Below are 20,651 nucleotides of genomic sequence, written 5' to 3'. Positions count from 1 at the left end.
AAAAAAAAAAAAAAAAAAACTTAAAATAATCAAATTCTATTTGTTTTATCAGTTTTAAAAATGTCTAAAAACAATATACCTATTTTATTCTTAACAGTATAAATGTTTATGAAAATTGTTTTATTTATATTTAATTACCATGAAAATAAAATAAATTTATACACAAATTAGATGTAAATATATATAATTTTTTAAATTTGTAAAAGTAATTTTGTATTATTTAATAGATGATTTTGTAAATTTAAGAGAATTTTTAACTATTGTTACATTATAGACAAAGAAAGAATAAAAAAAACAATTTAGCAGACAAAAATATTTTAATTATATTGAGCTTGTATACACTCTTTTTGTAACATATATTAAATATAATTTACATTGGTAAAAAAGACAAAAATTTTAAAACTAGATTTAAACAATATACATCTGAAATAATATTAAATGGATCAAACCCTCACTCAAACTTTGCTAAACACATTTTAAAAACTGAAGATAAAATTTCTCCAATTATAGATAAGACTAAGACTCATCATTATTAATGAATAACATAATAATTTTTAAACAGTTCATACAAAAAAATTAAAACATTAGATTCAATAACATTTTATAGATTTATTCAGACTATAAAATCAATACATTATTAAATTTTTTATATACATTATAAGATAATGTCCGTGATACAAAATATAACACAGTAGTCAGACTCAATTTTCACATATCAATAAACAGAAGCCTAACAACAGGTGTTTATATATTGTACTAATTTTATAAATTTTATATTATTTATTAACTAAATCTAGTAAGAAGTTACTAATACTTTTTTTTTACTCTATTTATTTATTGTCTATTTTAGTTTCATAATTTTTTAATTTTGAATTAGGTTTCCATCAAAACATAAAGAGTTGGAGTAGGTGAGAAGTGGCTTTGTATTTTAATTAAAACACATAATTGAAGATAAAATTACCAAGTGAACCCCTCACTCATACGTAAAGTTTAGATTAACTTAAATTAGTTTGACAAGTAGTTTTTTTAGGGGTCCGATGCAAAGCCGAGAAGGCATTTATTTTTACTAAGTCGTATTTTTTTTATGTCTGTTCATATGAATACTCTGCTTCTATTGAACTGATTTTGCTTAATGATACATTAAAAGATCACTAATCGTATCTAGTTATAGCTATCAGAACCATCATTTAGAAAAATTCCCTCGACTCTTATAATAAAAGGAAATGTTCCAAAAAAATTTTAATTATGATAAAACAGTTAATATTTATATTTTTAGTTTTCACTTTACATTGAAATAATTTTTTGGAAACAAGACAGGTTATTATGAAATTTGTATAGACAATATTTACATATTTATCTTGCTGACCACACACTTTTTTTGGAAATTCAAACATTAACCCAAGCACTGGGGGTGGTTTAATTATGCCAACATTTATTTCTTATTAATTTTTGACAATCTTCTAAAAAACTCATGTTTATTATACTTATGTCAAATTTAAGTTTAAACACAACGTGTTTTAACAAAATAAAAGAAATATTATACAACGTCAAAAACTATGCCTAATTTAGAAAATTTATTATACTACAGTGACTTGTATTATAAACAATTTGATTATAAAATTTATTTAATATCTAAATAATGGCGTATTTAGGACATTTTTATGAAGGCTTAGATAACTTTCTGAATGTAGGCTATCGGGGAGCTTTATACCTGTATGCCCTTACTATCAATATTTTATGTCGATAGGGAGTAAGTTCATATCCCATGGACTACTCTGTAAGATGGACCGGACTCACGATGAGATGACATTCCGTTTCATTCAAGCGATGGCCGACTTCAGCTGTTTTAACGAGTACTTGCACGGTATTCGCAAAGCAGCTGCGCCGACGTGTGACCACTGTTCGGATCACCCGGGACAGGCATACAGCGCTCTGCACACCCTCTTCCAGTGCGAAGCGTGGGCCCAGGAGTTTTTGGAGTTCCAACTAGGGTTCAAGTTTTGAGTCGGGTCTATGGTGAACCTGATGTTGGGGAGCCGGGACGCGTGGAGCATTGTCCAGGATTTCGCAGAACCGTCTTGAAAAAGAAGGAGGAAGCGAAACGCCTCAGACAGAGTTAGCCACGCCGCCCGGTACAGGAGGACATGAAGCGCTGGTTTTAGGCCGGTACCTTAGGCTTTGTGTTTTATATGTTTGTTTTTGTTGTGTTGTGAGTTATTCTTGTCAATCCGCGCGAAGTCCTACCCCATCTCCACTTGGTTCTATCCGGGTAACGGATATCATTCTAGGGTCCAGCTAACGGAGAGGCCACACCACGTTGTGAATTAGCTCTTGATTAATTTTGGGCTGATTTACAACGTGGTGGTATGAGTTATAGAGACGACGTGAGCAGCCCTGAAGTATTGCCTGATGGCAGTTTCAGGGCGGTCCATTATTATACCGGTTGTGAATAAAAAAGGGGACACTGCGTAAATGCTTTGTTGAACCTTAATAATAATATGTTGGCTATCATTTTAAATTTTTGATATACTCTAAAAAATTGGAATCCTTTAATTATGCCTACCTAAAACAAAATTACATTTAAATTTCGAGTGTAAATTATAAATTTAGCAGAAAATTGGTTCTGATACTGAATTGTTATTATATGATCTAAAGTGAAGTTAGGGCTTTGAGGTCTAAGCTCCCAAAAAATCAGAAAATTATTTGTAATGTGATATAAAAATATTGTTTGGCGAGGAAAATTAACTCCCCCAGATATTTTTCTAACTCCACCTATGATATAGTTTGGTAACATATAATATCTTACATGATTATATTTTAAATAAAATTAATTAATTGTGTCATCTACGTTTTTTTCATCATTACTAAAAATAGAGAATAGCACGAACAGATAACCTAAATAGTAAACATTCATTATTAATAATATATTAATAACAAAAAAACTGGTATTATTTTTAACAATCTATTAACATGCTTACCGAGAATTTTCCAGTAGTTTAACGATACAATCCTGATCACCGGATTTTATTGACGGGTTGCTATTGAGGCTGATATAATATACTTTGGTGCATTGAAATAAATTTTTTTTGAAACAAATATTTGAATTAAGTTACAAACTAAAAATTGTATCCACTAATAGCTTTATTATATGATATGATCGATTTTCATCATTTAATTAACCAGTAAAAATATAAAATCTCAGTGGGCTGAAATTTCTTTAAAAAACTTGCACCCCATATTACAATTTGCTTATTTACTAGAGTCTATTTTAAGCAGAGTAATAATGGAAAAATAAGAACAATAAAAAGTGATTTTAATTAAACTTTGAAAGTTTATTTATTTTTTCAAACTTGTATAAATGCTTATAAAGGGTTAAATTAAGCGAATGAAATATCATTTTTTTTATAAAAGTTTTACATAAAAATAAATAATAACTTAATAGTGTCTTTCACGTATTTTCATAAAATTACATGATCGTATATTATGAAAGAGTCAATGGGGGCAAACAATAGAGCAGATATTTATTAAATAATTTTCTCTTTATTGATTTTTAAATATCAATGTCAATTAAAACGAAAAAGATAGATTTTTTTGGTTATCATGCCTACTGTAATAAAAAAAAGTATTGACATTTAGGAGGAAAACTCCTTCTAGATTAAGAGTTCCAAGTATGGCCCTATAAACTTAGTAGCTAAATAGTAACATTAGCAGGCTTATATTAAGCCTTTGCACATACGAAATTATTAACGTTTCGTTGAATATAAGAATATCTTTAATTGCTACGACGCGTTAAAGATACACCTTGTAACCCAGAATTATTATTAAATAATTATGCCGTAAAAAAAGTTATTTTGAAACTCTTCCAAACATTTCCATATTGACTATTTATTTTTCGGAATACTTCATTTTAATTGATTAGCTTTTTCAAAACTCATTGCAAGAATAATTAATCTTTTATATTCCGAATTTGTTTCTAGAAAGTTGCTGTACATTGCGTTTGTCACTAAATCTCTCTAGAAATTAAAATATATTATCATAAAAAAATACTTGTATCTTCATAGTTCACTTTGAGAAATTTTTAAAAATTAAAAAGAATTATTGATCTTTTAACTACTTAATTTATTTATTTTATTAATCCATTTCAATCATTTCTTTTTTTAAAAGAAGTGGTTTATAATTTAAGTATCTCTTGATAAGTTTTGGAATTTATTTTATGATAATTATTTCTTTTATTAGTTTTAATTGATTTTTGCTTTTTTTTAAATTTCTTACGTAATCATTTATATTTTCAAAAAAGTAGCATGATACTAATAACAATACTATAAAAAATATAATAGTAGCGATAATTTTTATTGTCAGTAGAGTTGATTCTTGATACCCTTTCGATAGTAACAAAAATTTAAACAAGAATTTTTATAAAAAATTTAATTCATTAAAGTACCAGTTATAATTTTACCATTTAAAAAAATATTCTATTATAATAATTCACTAAGTAACAATTACTAAAGTTTATTATGCTTAATTATTTTAATTTAAATTAACATAAATTTAGAATATGTTTTAATTACATTTAAAAATTTTTCCATTCAATTTTTTAAAATTATCTCTAACTGTATGGAGACTGCTAAATAGTGAGATGCATGTGGATATAACTATTATATCAAAAATCAGTAAATATTGAATTAGGAGAATACTCATCATTATTTCAACATGTCGCAGGAACAGATAATTTTTATTGTATGTTTCGTTAGATAACATAAAGTGAAAATTAAAAGCATTGTATCGATATTTTTCGATAAATCCATTTCAATTTTGTACAGTAAAGCTTGTGATGCTGTTAAAAAGAAAAGGGGTTAATAACCCGCTCTAATGGATATAATTGTCATAATAAAGTACACATAACATACATGATGAGATAAAAATGTATACTTTTGAAATATTCTTTGATCTCTTTGAGAATAAGTCATAAAGTCATTTTGACAAACTTTAAAAAAAATTTTAATTTTACTTGAGTATGTAATTAAAACAAACATTTTGTAAGAGCTTAGCCTGCGTTCAAAGAGAGCGCAGTTTGCAAACATAATTGCTCGAAGCTCATATTTCAGTAGTATGATTCACACAAATTTAAAAAAACTATAAAACTGTGAAATGCAACAGTGAATAAATAAAAAATTTGATACATATTGTAACCATAAAATTTTCTTCTGTATTTATCAAAAAAATAAATAAATCCCTAAAACTTCATCACATTTAAATTAAAGATGTTTTGATCATCACTATGTTTTAAAGTCATCTTATATTCTATGACCTATTAGAAAAAAAGGACAATGAAATATAATTTGAATATAAAAATTTTCATTGCCAATTAAAATTATTTAAGAATAATATTGTAATGAATATAAATTTTAACAGTATATTTCGATGTAATTAGTGCAATGTTTTAATATGGGCACTGTTCTAAAAGGAATATACATTTATCTCTAATATTATACTACAATGAAAAGAAAAAATCTTCAAAGCGTATATTTTTGTTCTAAAAGGTCTTCATATCTCTTCCTTATTCTTAACATAATGACATCCATGACAAGTAGTAGTAAAATTTAATATTTTAGAAGAATTTAATTATTGAATTAGTTTAAGAATAGTCATGAATATCTTAGGTAGCTTGTTTGAAAATGATAAATATTTTTTAAAGATCTAGTATGAATGTTTTATGAGGGTTTTATTGAATAAATTAAAAAATGTCATTATTATAAAGGTAATGACTTACCATTGATGAGATATTAGATGAAAAAAATTTTTATTCGTTTTAATTTTAGATGTACATAGATGGTATGAGTGTATGAGTGATGGTATTCATTAGATTACACAACTTTTAAAAATTATAAGCCATTTAAAATAAAATATGTCAATGCTATATGAATAAAAAATGTAACCAATTAAGCATTATTAGTTAAAAACTATTTAATAGAGTCATCAATTATGAAATATATAAATTAACGTAGCCATAATTAAATTTGGTTAAATAGAAAAAATTGCGTGTGTGATTATTACCAATATTTGTGTATTAAGTTAATTATTTTTAATTCATATTTTTTTGGAATAATAATAAGAATACATTTATATGAATACATTAATAATTTAAACCGACTTTAAAATACAATGGGTTAAACTAAAAATTATTGTATTTATTATTTGACTGCCATTTATGTGATTAATTATTTTTAGGTAATTTAGGGAGTTAATTAAGGGATTCGTTTATTAGTGGGCACCGATACATAATTTTGTAGATAATTAAGTCTTAACGGAATGATATTTATAGTCAATTTAAAACTATCCACGGAATAGAGTGACATAATATTACTTTAACATGTAGGCAAAGATGGGCAAGTTTATGGGAATAATTAACTCAAGTTAAGTTAAGTTAAGTTAAGTATGATCAATGTCGATAATTTAACAGTTAAATATTTATTTTAGCAATTAAATATATTAGGAAATTTATATTTAATAATTTAGTATTATAATTTTTATGGAGAAATTATAAAAAATAATAAATTAGTTATTACTTTTATGGCAAACGTATATAAATGTTGATGCAATGCTTAAAAAAACATTATTTTTTATTTATAAATAAATTTACTGGTCTACTGGTCTTTAATGAACTTTAAAGGATCAAAAACACAAGTTAAAAATGTCATTTTGAATTGATATTTTGCACAGATTATTTTTAATATATTAAAAATCAATAATAACTTGATAAAAATTTTTTTTTAAATTAATTTTTTCATGTGTTTCTAATTAGTAATAATCTCAAAAAGATAGAAAAAATCTAATTTTAGGCTTGAAATCAGCATAAAAATTTGGTTTAGTAAAGTATATATTGGTCTATAATTATTAAAAAATATTTTATTTTACTGATTTGATTATACTGTGTAATTCAGTATGAAACGAATTTTATACACCTATTAATTTTGAGATATTTAATTAAAAAAAGTTTTTTTGAAGAAGATTTATATAGCAACATGTCACCAAAAAATTTGGAATATTGTAGACTGATAGTAACACACACAAATAGAGTTGAAAATTTAATTAATTTCAGAGTAAAATCATTTAAATTTTTATTTAAACCTGTTATCATATCAAACCTAATTCGACAATAAATACTTAAAAATCATTAAAAATGAATGATTTTAATTGTATATATATACATAGAATGTGGATCAGGTAAATATTTAATTGATAAAGTGAATTGTTAAAAAAAATAGGTCGAATGAGAGCTAAGAAAATAAATGACAGTCACGAAATAAAACTACATAGTAAAATAATTATAATATGAACAAGACATTTTTTCTCACGAGGGGAGATTACAGGGACGAGGTCTTTGATATTCATTAAAATTATTGAATCTAAATGAGATAAAAATCAAATTGGTAGAATATATTTTTCTTGTTAAAAATTAAATTAAAAAAATTCGAAAATATGAATTTCGACGGGTGAGTTCGCACCTCGTACTCCAAGCGTGACAGACATAAGTGTTTCCGACACAGCAACCGTGCAATGCATTTGTCGGTAGATAAAAATGCCAATTTAAGATTGAAGAAGTTCAAAATTCAGTTATTTTTCTCGACTTCAAAGAAGTAAAAAAATAAAAATAGTTTGACTGTTTATTCTATGTCAATTAGATTTATAAAATATTTATGGAAATCAGGGTAATCCCCTTGTAAGGTATTTTAAAATAAAATACAATACCAAGAATTTTAATACAAAAAAGCATATTTTGTCCATTTTCACCATGAAGGCAATCTAGATATATATAAAAGAAATAAATATATTTTCGGAACATTTTTAAAAATTAAGTTGAAAAAGTTAATTTTTTGTGAAAAAGTTACACATTTAGAATCCCCCCCCAGTGAGCAGATAAATTGTCAGATTTTCAAAAAATATATACTAAACAATAATTAAATACCTAATGTGTTTATAAAAAGAAAATGTAGTTTCTACTCTTTAATTTTTAAAAAGTTATGACAGTTTTAAGCAAAAAAATAGAAAAATTTCAACGGTTTTGGGGAATTTCTCAAAATTAATTTCCCCTATTAATGAGGAACTAGGAATTTTTTTTTAATTTTCGAGGGTAATGTTTTTGACTAGATACAATTTGTGAATTATTTTTTTTCAAAATTGGTCAAATGAGGAGAGTTGAGTGGTAACAGACATAAAAAATAAATAATTACATCATAGTAAAATTAATAGCTTCTTAGCTTTGTATCTAAGATAAAACATGTTCCTGGAATATTCAGTTTTATTTTTTTACATGCTGCCGCTTATATTTTTAGTCATCAACCGTTATTGTAGATAATACGACTTGAAAGTATAGTACTGTGCAGTTTGTTACTCGCATAGTTATGCTGTTTACACTTTCATATATATCAGTCAATCATTTATAATAGAATGTAATCAGTATCTCAATTATTGTATAAGTTAAACTTAAGAAGTTACATGTATTAGCAGAAATAAAATTTTAGTATCGGAATTTATGTGCAGTTTATGTTTATATTCATATTTTTATTCTAAACAATTGTTTACTATTCATAAAATCAATCCTTTGACATACAAACCCGCATTTCAACCCTTCTTTACATGTCATGTATTATTTTTTTACGATATTATGTTACTATATTTAATCCACTATATTTTTTGTATAATTTTTAATATCATATTTATTTATTCTTACTGTTCATTAACTTAAAAACTATAATCAACAACGATATTTCGAATAAAACTCAAAATAAATTTTATAAAGATTATTTAAAACGTCTGCTATTAAAATTATTTAACTTAGAATAAGATACGCTTTTTACTGTTTTAAACATCACATAAAATATAAAAACAAATAAATCTTATAGATTTCTAAATTAGTAACATAATATTTCTTAACTAAAAGATGAAAATATCAAGGTAAATTTATAAGGTATCATTATTATCAATAATAGAAATATCTTAAAAAAAGTTAGAAGATATAATAACACACCAAAAGTAGATCTTTCTATCCCATCACATTTTTAACTATAAAAATTATTATTCAAATAATTTTTTTTCATTAAACTATAATTATTATTGTTATAATTAAACTAAATATAATTAATTTTATCACATATTTTAAGTATAAAAATAATTTTTACAAAAAATATTTTTATAGTCTGAGACTTTTTACATCACTTTTTTACTTTTTAATTGTATAATTTAAAATCTTGTACGAAGTATAGACACAGAGATCCACTACACAAGAATTACTTGTTTAACTAAAAATTAAAGAATATTTATTTTAAAAATGAAAAATGTGCTTATTTATTTTTAGCATTAGTGCAGTATAAATTAAAAAAATGTATTATAATAATATTTATTCTAACGTATAGTAAAAAAGAAGTCAAAAACTTTATTACATTCAATGTGTCATTTATTTCAACATTTTTCTTTAGAAATACGAAAAAATGAATTCTATTAATTTTATATGATATATTATAATATTATGGTAATTAACTTTTATGATTGGACTCCATTTACAAATATATGGCTCCCGTAGGAGAGTGTTACGCTTTTATATAAAGTAAAAGAAGCACGTTTTATATTACAACTAAGTAGTGGTATTAAGTGATACTTATAAGTTATTTTTGACACATTATTAAAAATTGTAAGATTGTAAATTAAAGAAAAAATAATCCCGGCACTCTTTTTAACAGCATAATTTGTTTATAGAGAACGTAATAAATAATTTACTTTAATGCCATCTGATCTGAAAGTAAAAAGATTAGTTATGCAAATCTTATCAATCAGAACACTTATTTAAAATAAATAACTGAATGTTGTAACGTACTTTCGAACAAAATTGGTTTATTCAGAGTTGAGGTTTCAACAAGAAATTAAAAAATAAATATGTACATTTAAAATAAAAACCTGGTTAGATTTATATTTAAATTAAGTATTTAAAACATCAAAAAGCAAAATAATTAAATAATTGAATAATTAAATTACAATGTTTAAATTGCACGTATCAAAATTAATTTTAAGAAAATAGTTTGTACTGTCTTATTTCAAAAATAAAGTCCTGTATATTAGCTTCGATGTGAAGTTGAGAAAATATTAATTTTACAATGATGTGTTTATTTATTTTTTTTTTTGTGTCGGCCACTTGTCAGCTCTCACTAGACTGATTCTTTCAGCTATACGTCAACAGATCACAAATTGTATCTTGTTGAAGACATTACCTCTTAAAAATTGAAAAATTTTCCTTCGTTCCGCGTAAATGGTGAAAATGCCGCAAAAAATGACAATTTTTAAAATTGATAAATTTCAACATTTTTAAAACTTTTTTTTCTTAAAACTGTTATAACTTTTTGAAAAATGAACGAATCAAATCAGTTTGTTTAAATATAAATACCTTAGGTATATACTATAAATATTATTGATAGTTATTATTATAATTTTTTTTAATTATTAACTTTACATGTGTGATATTAGTGTTTCTGAATCTTATAATAACGATCAACATTGGTAAAGTAAACAATAGTGATATTAAGTGTCGTTATAATAATTTTTATTATAGATATTAACGAAAACAAAAAAACCTTTTCCGACTCTGTTTTTTTGTATACCGAAAATACAAATATGCCGATACATATTTAATGATCGTTAACAATAAGACACTTATATTTTCCGGAACTATTGAAAATATTAAAGTATTGTAAACGAAATAATCAAGAAAGAAAAACAAATACGAGTTTTTATTGACAATTCTTTTTGTCATATCTTTTACTTACGATAGCAAAAATAAATACCGATAATAATTTATAGCCTAGTTTATTGTTGCTTTTAATATCATGAAAACCAAATTAAAGATGAATATAAATTTGTCTTATGTCGTGTTGGCCTAGCCATCGACACGAATACACATACACACAAATTGACAATCCTGTCGACGTCAAAACACGGAGCTTAATTACTTTAAATACTTTTTCTCTTTACTAACTGACGAACGGTTCAGTCCATAGAATAGCTAGCTTTTATACAAAATATAAAGACTGTTAAAGGACCAGCACTATGACACACACATAAAATTAATAAAAATATTGGAATGAAATTAAAAAGATAAAAATAAGATGTCTTTAAAATAGTTACAAATAATTGTATACATTATAAAGAAAATAATAAAATCATCTACACGAATCATTAGGATCGAACCCAAAGACAGTCATAACACTACTGCAATTTATCAAAGAGATCAAACTGGATGAATAAATGTAATGTATATTTTTAAATTTGGTACCATAAAATTTAAAATGTAAATGGTAATTATAAAGTATAATTAATGACCGAAAATGCTAAAAGTATTAAAGACATGAAAAATAAAAAAATAAAACACAATTCAAATGACGCACTTACATCTGTAAAAAGATAGATGTAAAAAGTCTGTCAAAATGTCAATCTCAGTTTCTAATTTATGTTATCTTTATATAATAACTGACCCCACTCATACTGTTATTATAACTTGCTGATTCTGTTGTTTTTATAATTTGATGATTTTGTTTTCTGTGAATACTGTTTTTTTATGACTTGATTTTAATCTTAAGGATTTTCTAAATATTTTAAATCCAAATATTTAAACCCCATCGGTTGATCTGATGAAAACAAAAAATTAAAACATTATTAATATTAAATAATAAATTAATAAAATTTAATAAAACATAATATTAAAAAATTATTTGATAATTTTTTCAAAAATATCATCAAACTAGAAATAAGGGTTCCTGGATAAAATAAAATTACCTGCGCTTTTCTTTCAGTCTAAATCTTAAAATCATCATAACTAACGAAGTACATAACAATATAAATCTATTATATACAAGGATTTTGAGGGGAGAGTAAATGAACAAATCCGTTTCTATATTGCTATAGTAGTTTATTTACTAGTGAAATTTTACAGGAGTAAATTGCCTGTTCATTACTTGATTTAGATATCGTTACATGGATATTGCAATCATCATTGTCGAAGTTCTTACGTGCTTGATTTGTGAACTAAAACTTGAATTTGTGTTACTTTATTTATCATTTTATTAATATTATCACTGAAATTATTATAACAACTGAAGAAATATTATCAGGTAAGATTTTTAAATCCTTAAGTATATTTATACTGTTATTTTATAACCCTCGAATCACACCCCGAATCAAAAGTAACTCTCATTCTTACTCTAACCCTCAGCCAAATTCTTTTTTTATTTTTATTCATTTTTGAGTTACAATAATATTATGCTTGCAGTTGATTTCGTAAATAATAATTATTGTGATAAAACGCTTATTTTTCCTGCAATTCGTGAATAAACGACACAGTGTATGTATAATGAAATTGTTAATTAATTGCATATGTAATAATAATCGCTTTTTTTCTTTCTAAAAATTACAATAATGTAACTACAGCCTATTGTAACTAATATGTAGATTTTGGGATAGTATAAACTTGAAAAAAGTCATATTATTAAAAAAAATTTATAAAAATATAAGAGTTAAAAGTTTCTAACAGGATCATTATTATAAGATTTAGAAAAACAAGCATTAGACTTGTATAGTAAATAATTTAAAACTAAAAAAAACAATGAACAATAATATTTCTATATAATCTTTTCAATATTATAATAATTAACTCGATAATGATAAAAAAAAATTTAAATCATAGATTCCTATAACAAAGCTAGATATTTTTTCTTTAAGTACAATATAAGCTCTTATCTCATCTGTAATAAAATTATATTTTTCACAAAATAAATAATAAATGAATTACTTTCTATTCAATTACTTAAATGTTAAATTTCGTTTACTTTTATGATAGCGTTTTTTTATCTTTTTTGTCATCAATTTTTTATCGTTTTCTTTTTTATGGTTATTAATGTTAACAACGTTTTCCATACCTAAAAATACTCTACAATAATATAATTTTCAAAAACAATGGTTATGGTGTGATACAGTGGATACACTAACTCTATTATCAAGTCAAGCCTGTCTCTATAGGTTCACGGATGGGTGACCATACGCGAGTCTTTACAACAGTAAAGAGAATTGTTTCCAAACAAAATTTTTTATTTAGGTTTTACGATTCCAATAATTTTTTAGTAGTTCTTACGTTATAATCATAACATTATAAAAACGTTTCAAGCTCTATCTAGTACTGAAGATAACGGGAAACCACTACACTGACTATCTCCTTAGTATATACCAGTTCAACTGTAGTTGACTCATCAGTGAACTTTCGGTTAAAAGAAAAAAAAAGTACATTATTTTAGAAAAAAAGTATACTACATTAGATATGATTCTAGTATTAAATATATGTACAACCGAGCATCGAATAGTAATAATGTATTTGCTCATCGGATATCAGATATTTATAAAGTAAAAATGTACCATGGTTTAAAATGTTAGTAACGCATCTGATTGAATTTATGAGTAAATACTATATAGTCATATTGACATAGTCTAATATTAGGTATTAACTATTTATTATTTGTTCCTATTGTAAATAATTTAAAATGATTTAACGCGGTTTTATTTGGAATAATTACATCAAGTATATTAAGATTATTCTTATCGAAAATTACATTTTATATGTTATCATTGTACTTGCAGTAGTACAACTGAAGCGGATATTTTAATCCATTTTTGAAATAATATACAAGAGAGTATAACAAAATTACTTGAGATATATTGAAGATTGTGTTATTTTTACCAGTGCTCTCTAAAATATAATAAAAACTTGATAATTTTAAAAGTTTTTCACTCAAAACACTTATGTTGAGGTTTATTCGTCCATATTAGCCTGCAGTTACTGACGTAAATAAAAAATCAATTTTATTATTATATGAAAAAAACTTTAAATGAACTTGTATGTATTTGACGACAAAAAATTAATATTAAATTTACAAGAGAGTAATTTAAATTTCTGTGATATTCTCTAATGAATACAGATATACTTCATGATAATCTCTCAAAAAAAGTGGTAGTGAAACTATTTTTTTGGAATTTGTTGCGATGTAAACATTGAAATCAATTATCGAGTTAAAGGTTTTAAGATCTTTTTTGCTACAGTATAAAATTAAAAACCTTTTATTATATAATTATATATAAAAAATCAAAACAAATTGATGTATGAACTTTGTAGGTTATTTAATTTGTTTTTAACTGATAAGATTATTTCATATTACACAACTAATTTTTAGAATCACGAATTATTTTAATAGTTCGTATAAGTGTACATAAAGTTCTCAAATAAAATTTTTATTCGCTATGAATTTAAAATATAACATTTCGTTATGTTTTTTATACCTTATCGGTGTAATATTAATGACAAATGGACACTTATTGCAAGCTGATTCTACTTTAAAATTTGCAGTTGTTGTAAGTAAATTTTTTTGTATAAAATTGAAAAAGATCATATAATGATTTAAATTTAAAATTTTGAATGTCTTCCATATATTTACTTTGAAAATTAAAATGTATTTAAACCAGTGATATCTATTACGCGGATTGCAGTCGAACTAAATTTATTAGAAGGTATATAAGATATACACATTAATTCCTTATAATGTAGTTTGAGATAAAATTTCAAAATTTATATCGAGTCCTTTTTTATATCCTAGTAGAGACTGTTGATATAAACTATTAACGAAGAAAAATTTTTAGATTAAAAAGTTAAAAATTCATTGTTTTAATTACAATTTTCCTAAAATCATATAAATAAAGATTAAAGTAATAAAGATATAAAGATTTATACTCATGAAGAGCTAAAATTATTGAATTGGTCATTTAATACGGCATAAGTAAAAAAAAAAAAACTTTTATTGGTTTTTGGGTTCTAAGAAATTGTCTGTGTTACGCCAAAAATGCCTAAATCTGTCAATGTTTGTTTTGAAATATATTAACTTAAACAATTTTAATTTCTAGTCAAGGATACAATTAGGGAAATTCATAAAAATAAATAAATTGTAATATATTGTTATTGCATTATGTAAAACGTAAATACGTTGGCTATTAAACTATTAGCTGATTATGTTAAAATATTTGGTGAAATTTTTGTTTACTTCAAATTAATTTTTTTTTTATAAATACTGTTTCACGATATGGCTTAGGGTATTTTTTTCTCCTTTCCAAAAAAATTTAATAGAAACCTAAAAATTATGTCCTTGCCTCATATTCTATTTTTCTAACATACTAATTTTAGCCAAAATTAAATGTTCAAAAATCGCAAGATAGAAAAATGTATTATTAATGTATGTGCGGTCAACATTTATAACAATGATATATTTATTAAATAATCACTTTTTGTTAAAATAATTATTAATTATTATTTTTATTATTCGTTGTTAGATAAGCAAATATTGATACTTGTTGAGAACCTTTTAATTTCTTGGGAAAAATAAAACAATATTACAATTATTTTTTTGTTTACATGAAATTTTCAATTTATTAATCATGAAGAATTTTATATGCGGATTTATGTGGTTTTTGACGCAGAATTCATTTGAATATTACTATGTATAGAGTTGGTTCAGATTCTAGGCCTTAGTTTAATGCTTAGGGAACAGTAAGGAATCTTATATAAAATTAATAATTTCTCAGCTTCGCATTGAAGCTAAAATATAGCTGACTTACAAAAAAACATATTTAACTTTCTTGTAGTACGGATTTAAATATAGTAATTAAACTTTGTTGCTCAACACTAAAAAGGTCACTCACAAAAAATTTGTTTATACCATTAAAATTAACTGGGAAAACGTATGCTTTTTATATAACAACATTCAAATAGTAATAAAATTTGTTACAAATGTACATTTTAGTCACGTAAAACATTATGATACACTTCGCTTTCCGTATTTAGTTTGAACGAATACTTTGAAATTCAGGCGTTCCGTATAGGTAACTTAACTGTCAAGATTTCGTGAAAGTGAGGCAATGACGAGCATTGATGGAGTAAAATCCTGAAATGGTACTAGGGATTCAGGAGGAAACAATAACGGTGAGCAATTTTATGTCCAAGACCCGGTGAATTAGAAAAAAAGTTGGAATAACAGTACCAGGAATTCAGAAGGTATATACAATTTTTACGATCACCTTTGTCGTTGGCATAGCGCAGTACTGTTCCGGTGTCTTTCGCCAACGATCATGTGGTGAAATGTTGTGCGACTAACAGTTAATTCAATGGCGTAGCACAATGTCTCCCCATCATTATGTGCACTTCGATACACACATTAGCCATTGGAACTACCCCTTCAATTTCACGTTGGTCAACGACTTGTATGTTGAAGTCTATGTAATACATGTACAGGCGTTCACTAAATGTCGTTATACATAACATTTTTTATTTAACGGCCGAGATTACTTTGTCGTACAATCAATATATTTTTACACATGATCGTATCTCTGAATAAAACCTTAAATAATCGATTAAGAATTAATGAGTTAAATTTTTTCTTTTTTGTCAATTTAAGAAAACATTATATAAAAGTTTTCATTATTTTCAAATTCTTATATTTTACGACTTAAACTACAACTATTTGTATTTAATAATTAGAAAATAATTGTATATAAACTAAACAAAGTCAGAGAAAATTATTTAATTCTCGAATATTTATCAATAAAATAAATCGTTGAATGTTATGAGGCTTGTGTTACGGTACTAGAGGATTTCAAAGGTTTCCTTTAACTAGATGCCAGCATTTATTTTGCGCAGATTTTACAAGCGCTTCAAATGTCAGTGGAATAAAAAAATATTATATCACAGAATCTAATAAATATGAAAATTCTAAAGTATAGAATGAGCTAAAAAGATAAACAATTTATTAGTCTATATACATAAGTTAAAACGAATTATTAAATATATATTTAATTAATTGAAATCTTTGTTTATTTTTTTTTTTAAGTAATCTAAGCATACAATAAATTTGCTCATTAGGAAAAAGAGATAATACTACTCTTAGAAGTATTTTTTTTTTTACTACAAACTTGATATTAATCATATCATTATATAAGAAGTACTTTTTATTTTTCTTTATTTTAAATAACTTCGATAATAATCAAATTTATTTGAAATAAAAAGAAATTAGTTATTTTTATATTACAGATTTTTCGGCATGGAGACAGAGCACCATTTTTTGATTACAAGACAAACCCACATAAAGACGCTTTCCCTGAAGGTCCATTCCAATTGACAAAAGTAACAATAATATTTTTTTTCGCAAAAATTATCTAGCATTTAGACACTATGGAATATTATTTTACTATAATGATAATATTTGGTAAAATGTTCACTAATTTTGTAGATTGGAAAGCAACACATGTATAAAAAAGGGCAAATATTAAGGAAATTATATGATGGTTTCTTATGTAAATTATACTTGGATAGTGAAATTTATACAAAAACAACGACGGTTGCAAGAACTCACATGACAGCTGCAATGGTTTTAGCAGGACTTTATCCGCCAACGAGCTACTTGAAATGGTCAGAAAATGAGACCGTGTGGACACCTATACCTGTGTATGGAGGATCACCGGATCGTGGTGACGGAAAAGTTAGTACCTTAAGTATATAATAGATAGTAAATATTTTTGTACTCAAAACGTTGCTTATTTCAAAATATGTCATATTTTTATAAATACGGAAATTAAATTTCTCAATCATTTACTTGAAATATAGCGTAAATATCAAATTAAAATTAAAAATTGATGAAATAGTATAAAAATGTATTACACTTTAATTTTTATAATATTTTTAAGGAATAATTAAAAATTGAATTTTTTTGATGCTAGATGGACGATTGTCCTGCTTTTGATTCAGTCCAAAAAGAGGCTCGAGAAGGCGCCCAAAGCTGTACTGACGATGCGATAGATAAAATGCTTCCATATTTTTCAGAAAAATGCAATCAAACTATTGATTACAATAATTTATATCTTTTATATGATTTACTAAAATGTCAAGTATACAAATAGCAATTAAAATATTAACTTGGATTCTAAAGAAAAAATCATAATATATCATTTTTTTAAAGACAGCTGCCAAGTTAGAATTACCAGAATGGATGACATGGGGACAATTTAAGAAAATAGAAGAATTTTACGAAAGAAAAGATGTAATTCAATATACATTTGGAAACAAAAGACTTCAAAATATGTATGCCGGTAAATTTTTCAATGTTTTGCTTTCTATATATTTATAAAAAAAGATGATTTTTATTATTAAAAGAATACATTGAATATACTTATTATTCGGTGTCATCTTAGATAAGTTAAGCTAGTTTGTCAAGTTTTTAACTGTAGTTGGTAAATTAAATACAATCATTTAGTATAATTAATATTTATAGAATTAAAAGTAATAATATTAAAATAAATAGACTAGTAACTAGTCTATAGTAGAAGCAATAATATAATTTATAGTCAAAACAGATCAACAGTTTTTACTATTATTTATAAACAGGTAATATTTCTTGTATATATGACTGGATTTATTAATGTGGACATCACATTGTGGAGGCTCTGAACTTATATCAAAGTGTGGGGCTTTCCTAAAATCTTCGTCAAATATAGCACTTCATTTCACTCCGTATTTTTTCTTCTAAACAGAATAAATAATTTCTACACATTCATTACGTCGTTCTTAACATTATTCACAGTGTTATTAACAGTATTCTTATTTTGTGAGTATACCATGAATGATCCTCAAGTTATTGAAAAATTTCATACCAATCAAAATTAATTTAAGATTATATCAATTTTTTCCTAAACGATAAATATATAATATTAAAATAATTTAGCCATATTAATTGCGAGTCATTTTTGAATAAAAAGAACAAAATAATTGATATTAGGTCCATTATTGAAAGAAATTGCTAAAAAAATCCAAGAAAAGTCGAATGCTAATGACAACAGTACTGAAAATAGGAAAATGCTTTTGTATTCGGGCCATGACTATAGTTTAGGATTTTCAGCTTCAGTTCTAGATAACATGATGCCTATCAAGAGTTTTGGTGGGTCATTACATTTTCATTTACACTATTCTAAAGGAAGTGTAGGAGATGTTGTCAAGGTAAAATTACTTATTTATTTCACATTATTAATTAAACAGTTATAGTTATAAACACAACTTATAACCTAGTCAACATAATAAATTAAAGTGAATAAATAACTTATTTAAATTAATATTATAAAACGCCAAACAGATTTAGCTTTTTACGTTGTGCCTACAGTGTGATTTATAAAGTATACTAATATTTTGTTAAAAATTTATTTTATTATAAAAATATATAGATTAAAATTTAATTCATTTTTATAAACTATTGTAAATATCAAGGTTATTGTAAGAAAAAAATACTCCTAAGGGTGATTATTGGGATAATTATCGAAAATTAAATGGAAACCCATTATTATATTTTTACTATTAAATGAAGAATGGTCTAGATAAAAGTTTAACTAGTCGAAAATTAATATTGTACTATTAATTTATATATTGTTATAATTTTAAGTTGTAGGCGAGCGGGGGCGTAACGTAGAAGAATTTTTAAAACTGATTATCGACCTGACAAAATTTTATTTTGACCATTCTAATTTAATAGTAAATATAATAATAATAAATAATAGGTTCCCATTTAATTTTAAAAAGTGATTCCTAAAATTTACACTTAAGAATAATTTTTTTTTACAATAGACATCATGTCTATAATAGTATATAAAAATTAATGACACTTCAATCCATACATTTTTATGATAAAATAAATATTTAACAAAAAATTGTGAGTAGTATACCTTATAAATCACAATGTATACTTTTTTCTTAAAATTCTACAAAGATTTGAAAAAAGATTAATGTGTATACATTTTTAATTAGATAAAAAGTTCAATAGTTAAATACATGGATACCGATTTTTTTAGTTTTTAAACTTTAAGTTGTTCATTCAAATAATATGAATACTATCATTTAGTTCCTTTTTGAACAACAACTACAAGTTTTTCAATAATGGATTTACAAAAAAAATTTACTATTAATTTAGGTATTTTATTTTGAAAATTGGAATGAAGATCAGGGAATTCAGCTACCCTTAAAAATTTGCGGAAACCCTTGCACAGTTGCTAATTTTGTAAAATTGATTGATTCAAAATTACCGAAAACCTGGGAAGAAGACTGTAATGATGTAAAATAACACTCTAAATGCAAGATTAGTTATCTATAAGTTGGAAAAATTTATTAGAAAATATTTATTGTCAATATTATTACTCAAATCTATATAGAAAAGTCAATAAAAATATTTTATTATCTTTAATGCAGGTTTTAAAATATTTTTATAAAAATCTAATCGTTAATAGTAAATTTTAACAGTGCACAGTAAACATCACTTGTCGAACTTCAAATTTAATTTGAATTTGAATTACACGTAAAAAAATCCTTATTATTGCAGTAAATTTCAAGTTCATCCAAAGCATGGTATCTTTTTAAATGTTAATACTTTTAAGTATAATACTTAAATAATAGATAAGGTAAATATTTTAAATAAATGTTGGATAATTTAATCATCTCCAAAAATATATTATACGTATGCGTTTCCTACACAGAAAACATATTG

At 24.6% G+C, this 20,651-nt stretch overlaps 1 protein-coding gene and 1 long non-coding RNA gene across 5 annotated transcripts; one reads left to right on the top strand and one right to left on the bottom strand.

Moving 5' to 3' along the window:
- Positions 1-9,458: 9,458 nt before the first annotated feature.
- On the bottom strand, positions 9,459-14,062 carry LOC126910253 (uncharacterized). 3 transcript variants are annotated; one of them, XR_007705227.1, is made up of 4 exons: positions 12,870-14,062; positions 11,821-12,075; positions 11,437-11,672; positions 9,459-9,790 (listed from the first exon to the last, which is right to left on the bottom strand). It is a non-coding gene; the product is annotated as an uncharacterized LOC126910253 (long non-coding RNA). The 3 variants fall into 3 exon arrangements; XR_007705228.1 differs by lacking the exon at positions 9,459-9,790 and having other exon boundaries at positions 11,262-11,672; positions 12,870-12,959; positions 13,030-14,062; XR_007705226.1 differs by lacking the exon at positions 9,459-9,790 and having other exon boundaries at positions 11,262-11,672.
- A 205-nt stretch (positions 14,063-14,267) lies between these two features.
- LOC126910251 (lysosomal acid phosphatase-like) lies at positions 14,268-20,351 on the top strand. 2 transcript variants are annotated; one of them, XM_050692649.1, is made up of 7 exons: positions 14,268-14,439; positions 17,162-17,254; positions 17,361-17,609; positions 17,848-18,015; positions 18,087-18,216; positions 18,903-19,120; positions 20,082-20,351. In XM_050692649.1, exons 1-7 carry the CDS (start codon positions 14,329-14,331, stop codon positions 20,229-20,231), a joined length of 1,119 nt encoding a protein of 372 aa, XP_050548606.1. In that variant the 5' UTR covers positions 14,268-14,328; the 3' UTR covers positions 20,232-20,351. The 2 variants fall into 2 exon arrangements, with proteins under 2 accessions (XP_050548606.1, XP_050548607.1); XM_050692650.1 differs by lacking the exon at positions 14,268-14,439 and adding an exon at positions 15,953-16,057.
- Positions 20,352-20,651: the final 300 nt, after the last annotated feature.

The sequence above is a fragment of the Daktulosphaira vitifoliae genome, unplaced genomic scaffold (genome assembly GCF_025091365.1).
Source record: "Daktulosphaira vitifoliae isolate Bord-2020 unplaced genomic scaffold, ASM2509136v1 Scaffold_1, whole genome shotgun sequence".
Lineage (NCBI taxonomy): Eukaryota > Metazoa > Arthropoda > Insecta > Hemiptera > Phylloxeridae > Daktulosphaira > Daktulosphaira vitifoliae.
This window is presented reverse-complemented; position numbering and strand designations above follow the sequence as displayed.